General features: G+C 43.5%; 1 protein-coding gene across 2 annotated transcripts in view; it reads left to right on the top strand.

Annotated features, from left to right (window-relative positions):
- LOC147899522 (protein Dr1 homolog) overlaps positions 1–8,878 on the top strand; it is a 58,558-nt gene extending 49,680 nt beyond the window's left edge. The window contains exons 3-6 of one of the 2 annotated variants that reach the window (XM_087378278.1): positions 7,394–7,483; positions 7,723–7,817; positions 8,303–8,371; positions 8,460–8,878. In XM_087378278.1, coding sequence (XP_087234404.1) covers positions 7,394–7,483; positions 7,723–7,817; positions 8,303–8,371; positions 8,460–8,609 — 404 coding nt within the window. In that variant the 3' untranslated portion in view covers positions 8,610–8,878. Of the gene's footprint in view, positions 1–7,393; positions 7,484–7,722; positions 7,818–8,290; positions 8,372–8,459 lie in introns of both variants that reach the window. The other variant, XM_087378276.1, reaches the window with a different exon arrangement.
- Positions 8,879–12,794: the final 3,916 nt, after the last annotated feature.

Below are 12,794 nucleotides of genomic sequence, written 5' to 3'. Positions count from 1 at the left end.
TGTGAAGCGGAGTACTGAGTCTTAGTCGGTATGAAATGGGCCTGCTTGGTCATCCTGTCAACCACCACAAATATGCTATCCCAACCCTTATCTGTAGAAGGCAAGCCTGTAATGAAGTCCATGGCAATGTGAGTCCATTTGCCTTTAGGAATGGGTAGCGGTTGCAGAAGGCCTGCGGGTAACCGGCTGTCCACTTTATTTTGTTGGCAGGGCAAACATTCACTGACAAACTTAACCACATCTCGCCACAAACCATCCCAAATAAAGCTCTCCTTGACTTTTTCATATGTTTTTGTGATACCCGTATGCCCTGACATAGGGGATGAGTGCAGTTCCTGTAATACCATCAACCTATACTTGGAGTCTGGCACAAGATAAATTCTGTCCCTGCACCATAACAGTCCGTTGCGGAGCTGAAATCGAACATGTCCTTGGCTGGACGGACTCTGTAACTCCACAAAAATAGGAGCTGCATCAGAATTTTGCATGTATTCCTCCTGAATCCCAAGTATCCACTCTTGATGAAGCGTGGAAATGGCAGACAGTTTGCATGACCACATCCTGGACAAGGCATCAGCAACCACATTCTCTTTCCCCTTTCTATATTCAATGTCAAAATCATAGGACTGAACTGCAGCCAGCCATCTCTTCTGCTTCATGGATAAATTAGGCTGCGTTAAGAAGTACTTGAGTGTCCTGTGATCCGTTTTGACCTTAATCTTGCTACTGTACAGGTAGTGGTGCCATTTTGCAAAGGCATGCAAGATTGCGAGCATCTCTTGATCATAAACATGATAATTCATTTCTCTGGCATTAAACTTCCTGCTCTCAAAAGCAATCACACCATGCTCTTGTTTTAGGACAGCCCCTAAACCTTTGCCACTGGCATCCGTCTCAATAATGAAAGACCGTGAGAAATCAGGGCACACCAATACAGGTGCATTGCGAAGGGCATCCTTGAGGTTATCAAAGCTGAGTTGTGCTGCTGCTGACCATTGGAAGGCATCCTTTTTCAGCAAATCAGTGAGAGGGGCAGCCCTTTTGGCGAAGTGCCTAATGAATCTCCTGTAAAAAGAAGCAAGACCCAAGAAACCTCTAAGCTGTGTGGTATTTTGTGGCTGCGGCCACTCCTTAATGCATTTCACCTTAGCTGGGTCTACCCTGATTCCGTGCCTGCTTACAACATGACCAAGATATTCAACCTCCTCTGCCATAAATGTGCACTTGCTGGCCTTGGCATAAAGCTGATGCATCCTCAAAATTTCTAGCACTTGTCGGACATGGTCAATGTGTTCCTGTGCATCCTTACTATAAATGAGAATGTCATCGAAAAATACCAGCACACATTTGAAAAGAAGGTGGTGTGAGATCTTGTTCATGAGTGCCTGGAAGGTGGCTGGTGCATTAGTCAAACCAAAAGGCATCACCTTGAACTCATATAATCCTCTTTCTGTACGAAAGGCAGTCTTATGCTCATCACCCTCTTTCATCCTGATCTGATGGTAACCTGACCTCAAATCAATCTTGGTGAAATACTGAGCACCCTTGAGTTCATCCAGCAGGTCATCAATCTTGGGAATAGGAAACCTGTTCTTAATGGTGGTCTTATTCAATTCTCTGTAATCAATGCACATACGAAAAGAGCCATCCTTCTTTTTCACCAGGAGTACTGGATATGCAAATGGCGAGGTGCTATGAGCAATGAAGTTTTTCTCAAGCAAATCTCGCACCTGTGTTGCCACTTCTTCCCGTTCAACCTTAGAGAGTCGGTACGGGGCCTTGTTTATTGGTTTACTACCATGTTCCAGGACTATGGCATGATCAACATCTCTTTTTGGGGGCAACTGAGATGGCATATCAGCAAACACATCCCCAAATTCTAAGAGCAATTTCTGCATTCACAATTATCCATATGGGGAATACCACCCTCCTGAGGTACAGAGACATTCAATGCATAAATGGCACTTTCGTTCTTGAGCTCCCTAGCTAGCTGCCTTGCTGAAATGACCTGCAATTTCTGATTCACAATGCCCTGCAATGTAACAGTTCTACCCTTGTGGCAAAACTCAAGAGATAAAGCATTCAAATCTATACTGATTTTCCCCAGGGATTTCAGCCAATCACAACCCAGGACAGCATCTATGGGTCCCATATCCAATGCCAAAAGATCACCTGCAAACTCATAATGATCAGAAAACTTGATCCTGGCATCCTGGCAACAATGTCTGCTGATCATGTGCTGTCCATTCGCGATCTCCACTTTCAGACCATGGTCTATCTCTGTAGCAACTAATCCCAATCTTTGCAATGTTCTACAATTAATGAAACTGTGAGTGCTACCACTGTCTACCAATACATGGACAGATCTGCCATTAATCATTCCCTTCAACCTGATTGTGTCAGCACTTTTGGCACCCATCAAGGCATGTAGTGAGATGGTATACAGTGTAGACTGGGCATCCCAATAAATCTGTTCATCATCCACAGGAACATTACCATTAGCATCACCTCTGACATGAAAAGGCATTGTAGGTTAATGCTCCAACACAGAGAGTGTTGGCTTACGGCCTTTCCTGCTACATGTAGGCTGAATATCAATCTCATGCATCACATGAGAGGTTTGCTCAATAGCCCGACCCGGATCAAAAGGAAAAACAGTCCCCTTTGTGGCATCTGTGTCAGGAGACTCATCTGCATCATGAGCTCCTGTCAATTCCTCATGAGAGACATCATGGGGGTCTGCTACATCAGCCACTTCATCATCATCAGATAATTCAATTATCATGCTGAGTTTGGCTGAGCTGACATTCTTCATTTTGCACACATCTCGGTGCTCATGTGTCCATTTCTCTCCACACCTAAAGCATAAATTTGCCTTCTTCCTACTGTCCATTATGGCTCTGGAATGTTGTTTAACTTCTGATTTGCCAAAACCAGCACTGGGTTTGACACGTGTTTTTGCATCCATGGGTCTGTATGGCTTTGCATATGGCATCTTACTTCCAGAAACCGTTGGATATCGTGGGAAGGAAGCAGCTGCTGGTTTCTTATCAATCCAATCAGCAGAATTTGTCTTCCTGTCAGCATCATAAGCAGTACCATAGAAGCTATGTGACACATGCTTGTACTTGCCAGCATATTTTGGCTCAAACACCTCAGCAAGCTGGGCTGCTCGCTCAATGGTTAGAGGATTGTGAGCTCTCACATCAGCAGCTAGAGAGGGATCTAAGCCTTGTATAAAACGCAGCAACTTCCCTTTCTCAGAAATATCCTGTACAAACAAAGAAAGTCTCCAAAAACGCTGCAAGTACTCCTGGACCGTACCTATTTGTGACAGTGCATAGAATTCAGCAAGGTACTGTTCAAGGATCAGGGCCGAGACGAAGGTCGTGACCATAAGCTCCTTGAACTGTTTCCAGGTGGTAGGCTTCTGAGGTGACTCTCGCATGTAACGCCACCATGTATGTGCATAATCCTGTAAATGCATGCCAGCAAAAATGATCCTCTCCTCATCATTCTTAGGGTAGAAGCGGAAATAATCTTCAAGCTTCGTGAGCCACTCCTCCAACTCATTGGGAGTGCGAGTGTCACTCTTAAACTTATGCACAGAGATTTAATCTTTCACATCTTTGGCTGCGTTATTCCTATAGTGACTACCAGCATACTCACACTTGAAGCTCACATACTGTGAAAAGGGCATCTCATTACGAACATCCTCAGGCAAAGCCCTATATGAACGTAAGGCATCTGAAAGCATATCATCCATGTTTGCATGCTGCCCACTTCCAGCATCATGCTGGTTAGGAGAACCACTCCCCTGATGCATAAAGTGCGTCTGACTGAAAGCATTACCTCCCTGATACGCAGGCTGAGTCTGACTGAATGTATTAACAGGAGGTGTCATTGAAGCATGCAATCCCTGCTGAGTCTGCCTGCCATAAACATCTCGGTGGGTGGGTGGCATAGAAAAAGGTTGAGAAGAGGACTGGCCCCTCTCCCATCTGCCCTGAAACCCAACACCCAATCCAGGCATGCTCGTCGTTGGCAAAAATGTGCCAATGGGCCGGCCCAAAATGGACGGCTCAGCCAATGAAATATGCGAGCCAAATGGAGGCCTGGAATCAATAAGAGAAGTGCTCGGCGGCACGGGCAAGGCATCACCAGAATCAACATAATCGCCATGCTGGGGTGCATGCATAGAACCAACATCATAAGTGCGACGGCCATCAGCCATAAATCCCCTGTGTGGGTCAGGAAAATCACCTTGGCTATCCGACTGATCCCCGTGCTGGGGTGCGGGCTGCTTACCCTTATCGTGCATACTGATGGCGGTAGTGATCTGTCGCCCAATGTTCTTACCCATCTGGGTGATAGCTGTATCGTGCGTAGCCATAGCAGTGGTGAGCTGCTTCCCCAACTGCTGACCCATCTGCTGAAAAGCCCTCTGAAGCATCGAGGCCAATGCATCTAGAAACTGTGTGTCGGTAGGCATAGCAGAAACTGGTTGTGAAGGAGATACACCCTCTGTAACTGGCATCTGCTCCTGCTGAGCAACATCATCGCCATGCTGAGACGTCTCATCTGATCGGGGTGCACGCTTGGGGGCCATGAGTGCGTGATGTAGTCGATGGAGAGGCTTGAAGAAAACTTGGTGAAGAGGATGGAGAGAATGCTCGAAATGAGCCAAAAAAAATGGCTGAGAAGGGCCGAGAACAGGGCTGTAGAAGTGCCCTAAAAGTTGTTGTTGTTGTTGTTTTTTTTTTTTTTGGGGGGGGAAAGCCCTAGGACTGTCCTAGCCTAGCTAGGATTGCTAAGACTGTCCTAGCCTATCTAGGACCGTTAGAACTGTCCTAGCCTAACTAGGATTGTTAGGACTAAACTAACTAAACTAACCCACAACTAACGAGTTAATTACCCCCAGGTTAACTAACCTTACGAACTTTAGGAAATAGATTAGAAAATTATGCTAAGGTATGAAAGCGGTGGCCAGCGAGAGGCGCGGGCAGGTGACGGAAACGGTGGCGGAACAAAAAACGGGACGACGGAAGGCGGTGGCTGTGGCGGAGGATTGGACGCACGATGGAATGAAAGCAGTGGTGGAAACGGTGGCCGGCGAGAGGCGCGGGCGGGTGATGGAAACGGTGGTGGAACAAAAACGGGACAACGGTGACGGAAACGGTGGCGGAACAAAAACGGGACGACGGAAGGCGGTGGCTGTGGTGGAGGATTGGACGCATGATGGAAGACGGACACGGTGGGCACGACGGAGGCTGTATGGCTGTGGCGGAAAGCAATGGCAAGGAGAAAAGAAAAACGAGCTTGAGTATGGAGCGATGGCGAGGAGAAAGCTGGAGCGACGGACGGCAGAGTTGGAGGCGCGACGGACGGAGCTGGAGCGACGGGCGGCAGAGTTCCCTCTTCCCTGTTCTGCTTCAGCTTATCTCCTTCATGTTCATCAGCACCACGATAACCTGCATCTCTTCCCGCGAAGGAGAACCAAAAAGAAGACGGACGTCGATTGGGTTACAATGTGACCCTGGCAGTATAAATGAAAATGACATCGAAGGATGCAGCACTTGAGATGTCTTCTCCCACAATAGGCCCGAGAACTGCTCTGATACCAATGTAGTGAAGGGGGAAGGGGCAGATTTGGAGATGGGGAGAGAATAGCAGAAGGAAGGGAGAAGAAGGGGAAGGAGAGAGGAGGAGAGAGAAGAATGAGGGGATAGAGAGATAGAGAGAGGGAGAGAGAGAGAGTGTGAGTGTAGGCAGCAGGTAGCAGGAAGGAGGAGGGAGAGTAGATAGGATTAGATGTCACATCAAAAAAAGTCCCTTACAATCCTTTTGGGTTGACTTATATAGTCCCCCACAGTTCCCACATTTCCCCTACTATTCTCCCATCTATTTCCCCCTTAAAATCCATCTTTTTCCCACCTTCATTACACCCCAGCCCTTTTTCCTTTGCTTGGAGCTGCCTCAAGAGGCCGGGGCTTCTACCTTGGCTGCTCCTGCCCTCTTCACTTAGTCCAGCCCTTGGGGGCCCTTCCGGGCTCCTACCCTAGGCTGAGACCTAGACCTGACTAAACCCTAAGATGAAAACACTAACCTACTGAGTTCTCTTAGTGGGTACCAGTGAACAAGGACCGATCTAATTCTTGGGAGACTGACCTACCTGGCTCGTGCCTGACTGTCCCTGGGCTAGGGCTCACAATGGGGTCACAGCATAAGACAAAATCACCTAGATTAGGGATCTACTAGCACTTGTTGATGTAGCCAGGTGTCACGTTGTCCCCAAGGCTTCTAGAGCTGGGAAGTCATGTGACACTCTAGAGCATCTGGAAGAGGCTGTTAGAAACTGGTCGAGGTCAGTGAAGTGCAGATCCAAAAGCGATGGAGAAGATCTGCCATGTGGCAGATGTATGACTGTTTTGAGCCAGGCAAAGACCCAGAAATGAGCCAGAAACAGTCAAGGATGGAAGCAGGCCAGTGGCAGGTAGCCACGTGGCCAGACTGGGCAGTAAAAGACAGTTTGAACAGGTTGGTCCAATGTGTGAATTGGTCAGCCAGTTCGTAGACTGGGTCGGGCAGGCTGGCTTGGTTTCCAACCTATAAAGAGGCCCCTAGGTGGGGCATTTGCTATTCTGTTGTTCAGGCTTTCTGGTGCCTCAGTTGGAGCTGCCATCAATGCAGCAGGAAGGTCCAGCAACAAGTCTTCATCAAGGGGCTGCCTACAAGACGGACCGAAGGGAGACTTGTGCGTCACCATTGGGCTGCCTTCACAGCGGCAAGGAGGTCAAGGATTTAGGAGCCAACTTTGCCTTACGATAGGTCGTCCAAGGGAGCAGCAAGAGCACGTGTTTGCAGGGTACCATTATGAGGCCCATGCAAGCTCTAGGAGAGCACCTCAGGCTAAGTGTTTTGAAGGTGCCATGAGGAGGTAGGAGAACAGGGGTCCACGTCTAGGCAGCACCCTGCTGATAGACGGTCGTACACCACACACACATTTTGTATATGATTTGGTCCAGATTGGACAAATGTATGTTAGTGTTTCTACGTCTCTGTTTAACACACTTCATTTACTGTCTGCACATCTATCACATAACAAAGTTTGGATTTGACAGTGTGATGCCTGGGAACTCTCACTTTGAGTTTGAGCTTCTGTTGTGTGCGGGGAGCATTGGCCTAAGCAAGAAACCTCCTCCACTCTGTTCTTTAACAATCTAGGCTATTAGGTATTAAATGGATTTCCATAATTGTAATTTGTTTGCAATGTGGGTATGTGGATTTTCCTTAGTCTAGTACACTTTCACGTGTAAATGTGAATGCTGATTCTGTGCAGGGGTTTGAACTAATTCTGTTAAGTTGAAAGTAAGTTTTTACTTGGCATTCACAGCAACTATGACAAAGATAATCAAGGAAATGCTTCCTCGAGATGTACGAGTGGCAAGAGATGCACAGGACCTCCTTGTCGAATGCTGTGTTGGTATGTAAGGTCACTTTTTAGTTTTTTTTTTGGGGGGGTGAAAGAATAGAAACACACCTGTCAATGCCATTTTCAAATTCTAAGCTTGTATCAGTGGTGAATTTTCTGAGGGAGATATGTTTAACCACAAATTTGTCTCAGAAAAGAGGAAAGCTGTATAGCATCAGCATGTCACAGGTCCAGGTAGCAGGTAAAAACACTGGAGAATTTATATATTGTTACGGGATGAATTTTGCCAGAGTTTATAAATCTCATTTCATCCGAATCGAATGAAATCTGTAGCAAGGAGGAGAAGCGGACAATAGCACCCGAGCATGTTCTCAGTGCATTGGAGGTACGGATCCTGTCAAATAATGAATATCAAGGGGAGGTGTCTAGGCTTGGTGTCACCACTTGCGGTTGTGAACTGTAGAAAACACATTTGAGCTTTTCTATGTTTATGCTTATATGATCTGAAAGCCTGGTGTGTGTGTGCGCGTGCGCGTGTACGTGCGTGGAGATGGGGGAGGTAAGGTATGTCTATGTGTGCTTGCACAGTATGATGGGAAATGGTTTTGATCATGACCTTGGGAGTCTTTCTCTCTCTCTTTTAAAGATTTTTCCTTAGGGTAATTAAAGAGTTTTATGAAGCACACGAGAGAATAAACAACTGGACCTTTATACTGATCAGTTGTCCGATGCAAGGTTTCTGGTTCTGAATAATAGGTCATAGCACATTTATTGTATCTAAAACCATAATCTAATTTCTTCCAAACTGCCATTGTTTGACTCCTCCTATTTCAAAGCTTGTTTATAAAGGTGCAATAGATTGTGAATCAGATTCTGGGTTTTGGAGATTATATAGAGGAGGTCCAGGCTGCCTATGAGGAGCACAAAAGGGAGACTCTAGTAAGCTCTACTTTCTTGCATGTGGCTTTATTTATAAATTCCCTGAAGTAATTGACTTTCTTGAGCTGAAATTCTCTTATATCCTTAGGATTCTCCTAAAGGAGGTGGGAGATGGGGAAAAGATGGACTGGAAATGACTGAGGAGGAAGCAGTTGCAGAGCAAAAAAGGATGTTTGCTGAGGCTCGTGAACGCATGAAAAGTGGAGGCATACTGCCCCCTAAAGAAGAAGCTGATTAGGTGCACAATTTAGTGCACAGGAATGTACATAATCTGGCTTATTTTGTTCACACAATAAGTAGGCTGTATACATGTATCTAGAGATGCATCTTGCAAACTAGCAACCTATGATAAACCCTTTCTACTTCAGAAAAGGGGGATTAATCAAAGGATCCCCCCAATGCCTTTCTAGGTCTCTTGTGGGAAAATTTTCTTTACAAGGAAAGAGCTTTCTTGACATCCTCTGGTTATCTTTTCTAATTATTAAGTAGCTGGTCTTTTTGATGTTATGCAATGGAGGTTTTAGCTTTGATGACATTTTTAATCTTTTGCCTGTGTTTATGAGTGCCTTCTCCAACCTGAAATGTTTTCGCCCTTTTGTTTACTGTTCCGCGGGAAAGGGGAGCAGATGGTTGCATATACAGCACACTCTAGAAGGACACCTAGCTGCATCATTGAATGCATTTTTGAACAGCATTTGTTTGTAGTTTTTTCTGTATTTGACACTAACACACCAGAGAGAGAGAGAGAGAGAGAGAGAGAGAGGTTTTCAGCAAGGTGATGCACACTGACATCGGGAAAGGAGTTGTCCATTAGATGTCTGGTGGCTGTTTGTGCCTATACAGAAGCTGATTCTCAAAACAAAAAAACAAGCTGGTGTCTTCTACATGCTCTAAGGTCCTACAAGAATGAATAAGATTTAAAAGGACAGGCTTGGATGCTTTTGGTGTAATATTGGAATTGTTGGGTATCATATACATGCCAAAAAGATTAAAGAAGATAAGAAACTTCCGCTAGAAGTATGAACTTGATGCCAATTTTGCACGACATACAAAGATGGATTAGGGCACTGTGAATGGACTACTTTCCAGCTAGGTTGCAGTTTGTTAATCCTAAGCATTTGTGAAGATTCTGTTTTAGAATGCCATGCCTTTGGACATGGAGATTGCTTAGTTTTATTTTGTCCCAACTTTAATTTGTTTTCTTTAACTTCCTCAGTGTGAAAGGAGATGTAAAGCTAAGTATCACAGGGTGGGTTTTCATTTTGTTGTTAGGCATTGTTGATGTATTCGTCATGGAATTTTTGTAGTGTGTCAAGCGAAAAGGCAAGGTATGGAGTGAATCATCTATGCTTGAGTCATTTTGGTAGCAACTTTGCTACGTTGCTGCTCTATTTTGTTGATTGAGAAGTTCTTGTACTTCCTTGGGGTGGCATCACCCATCCAATCATAGTTTAGCTTTGGGGGCGTTGCATTTTGATCAAAACCCATCTTGTTGTCAATTACATCATATATGCATTGTATCCATAAGCCTCTTGTTTTGTCATGTCTTCTCTTCTCAAAACTATGTGTGATTTTGAGATTCTAGTCACATGACTAATAGAGCCTTGTATTGTGTTTCTAACTCAAGTCAAAATCAAGAAATAACACATTGTCCAAATACATTACAACGATGTAATTGAGAGGGTCTTTAATGTAGCTCCTATGTATTTCCATAGTATGGCATTGCTAGAGAGAGTTTTGTTTGATCACATGGGCCTTTGAAAACTTTCTCAAGGTTGAAATAGGATTAGTTGAAGTGAGTTAGATGGAGCTGTTGGGTCGTTAAGGAAAGTGTAAAATGAAATCCATTTCGCCTTTAAAAAACACTCTTTGGAGAACTCACAGTAATTTCATTGCGAGTATCTCAAATAATTTTGCGAGTTTCAAGGAATTCACAAGTCAAACTCATGAGTTGAGTGGCTTTGTATTTGTGTGGAGCTGCTCAAGGTTTAGAAACTCAAGTATTGCCAAGAAGGGTTCCCCACTTGCAAGAAATCTATCTACTTCATTGCCAATGTGCCCTCTAGTTGTCTTGAACCTGCAAAGGCTTTTTTCAAAAGAGAGGGTAATCAAGGCTTGGGCGAAAAGGCAAAAGCTTTTTAGATGGAAATCTTGCATAAAGTGCTCGTGAGTTTTTGTTATATATGTGTATGTATGTATGTATACATATAATTTAGATGTCTCTTTTTAAAAAGTGCTTCGAAGGTCGTTCTTTGTTGTAATCACTGAAGGGGTTAATGGTGTGGTGGAATGAGAATACTCACGACAAAGGAGATGCTAAAAGAGGAAAATCACATTTGAAGGATACAAATGTGACAATCTTTTAAGATGGAAGCCGTTGACACATCTTTTTAGGCCCTAGTCACACTTGCCTCCTCAAAGGACACTCCTTCACAATTTAATCTCAACGTCCTCATGTCCTTGCATGAGAAGTATATTTAGTCCATAGTTTGTTGATTGGATCTCTCCTTAGCAACAAAGCCCAAAAGTTGACAACCTATTATGAGGACCAAAGTAGCTATGTCTTTGCAAGTGTAAAACAGGCATGTGCTTCCAAACTCTTTTATAAGAGGCAAATTAATGTACTACATAATTGTATCTAGTGATATCACCATTAGTACTTTGCTCACTCCTCCAGTAAGGGCTATAGCTCACACTTGATTGGTACTTCTCAAATGTGTGCTCTCAAGCAAATCGTTGCATGTAGATTTGGTCCTATCTAATGCACTAACTCAACATTCAATTGTGGGGGTAGTAACACTTTAGTTCCTTATTAGCTTGCTCTTAAGATTTCATAAAACTTTTCACCAAACAAGCTCATGAGTATACCACCTTGAAAGTCCTGAGTATTGATTAATTTGTTAAAACACACAAAGTAGCCTTAAAATTTGGGTGCCTTAAGCTATTCACTTGAGGAAAGAGATTGAAGGAGGCTCTCCTCATCCTTTGGATCTAGCTGTAGACATCTAAAGGTACAAAAACAATCTAAAAGGACTTACGAGTTCTTTCAAAGTAGGCAACTTCAAGCAAGCATCAACTAAACATGCTCAGGCGTAGATTAAGCCTTAGAATAAAAAAAGTAAATGTATCTTTTCATTACAAAAATATTGGACTAAAAAAGGAGCCCTTTCGAGAATTACTAAAATATTAGAGGCTTGGATAAGGGAATATGGTATCCATGAAGGAGATTATGCCATGTGTACTTCTATGTAATAGAGGCTTCCCAAATCCAGGGAAAATTCTAGTTTTTTTTCAGAATACCTCAAAAAATGTCATCAGTGCTTCACAATAAAAAATTAAAATGTCATCAATGCTTCACAATAAAAAATTATCTTTGGCAGGCCTGCCCTAACCATGTCAGGTCTCCTTGTTTCCCTTCCATTGCAAACTATCCCCTAGCTAGAACTATGCTCATGTTTTCCATTTGGTTCAACCATTTGGCTCAAACTTTGACTTCGTAACCAACTCTCTCTCTATTCTCTCTCTTCTAAAACGTTTTAAACATTCATTTCTGCTACTTCCTAGCAGTTGGTTTCAAAATATCTTCATTCCACTCTTGATTAGTCATTCTCTTTCCTCTTTGCTCACATTTTTCTTCCACATTCGAAAATCTCTCAGAGAAAGCTTCTACCTAACCTTTGTTCATCCCTGTTCTCTTCCATTCATTCTCTACTTATTTCACTCTCTTAGAAACCAAAGTTGCAACCTAAAGTTGCTTGGAAGGAGTGAGAAAAAAGAGTGCTCTCATTTTCGGTTTTTCCCCTACCTTTTTGGAGTATAGAGAGTCAACTCTTGAAGTTGCGACCTAAATCTGCTTGGAATCATTTTCGGCTCTTTCGCTTCCTTTTTGGAGTATAGAGAGTCAACTCTAGAAGAAGGAACACATACTTTCTAGGTAATGAAGTGATTTTGCTTTGAAAGTTTTGTCTATATTAAGTAGATATGTTTTTGTATCACACTTTGTCTATATGTTTGTTACAAAAGACGGGGAAGAGGGTAAGATTGAGGTAGATAATATTTAAAACTATAAGACTATTTTTGATATTTTTTCCTTCACTGGTATATGAGGGAGAGAGAGAGAGAGAGATTATTTCGAACTGCTATGTTTTTTTCTATTTGAGGGAATGAGTGAGGGAGAGAGACACAAAAATTAGTCGTTTGTTTCTTCATTAGTATAGTAGGGATAGATAGAGGAAGGGAAAGAGAGAGAGAGAGAGAGAGAGAGAGAGAGAGAGAGAGAGAGAGAGAGATTATATTTGAAACTGCTATATTTTTTTATCTGTTTGAGGGGATGAGTGAATTGGACTCGCTGTTTGAGCTATTTGACAGTGGATGGATAACAAGAACAGGTTATGCTGAAGATTTAGTACAATGTCGATTGAAT

This window comes from Dipteris shenzhenensis, chromosome 8 (assembly GCF_047967505.1).
Source record: "Dipteris shenzhenensis isolate YYH24624 ecotype China chromosome 8, Dip_SZ_1.0, whole genome shotgun sequence".
In the NCBI taxonomy this organism is placed as follows: Eukaryota; Viridiplantae; Streptophyta; class Polypodiopsida; order Gleicheniales; family Dipteridaceae; genus Dipteris; species Dipteris shenzhenensis.
Note: the sequence above shows the minus strand (reverse complement) of the source record. Positions and strands in the feature narration are given on the sequence as shown.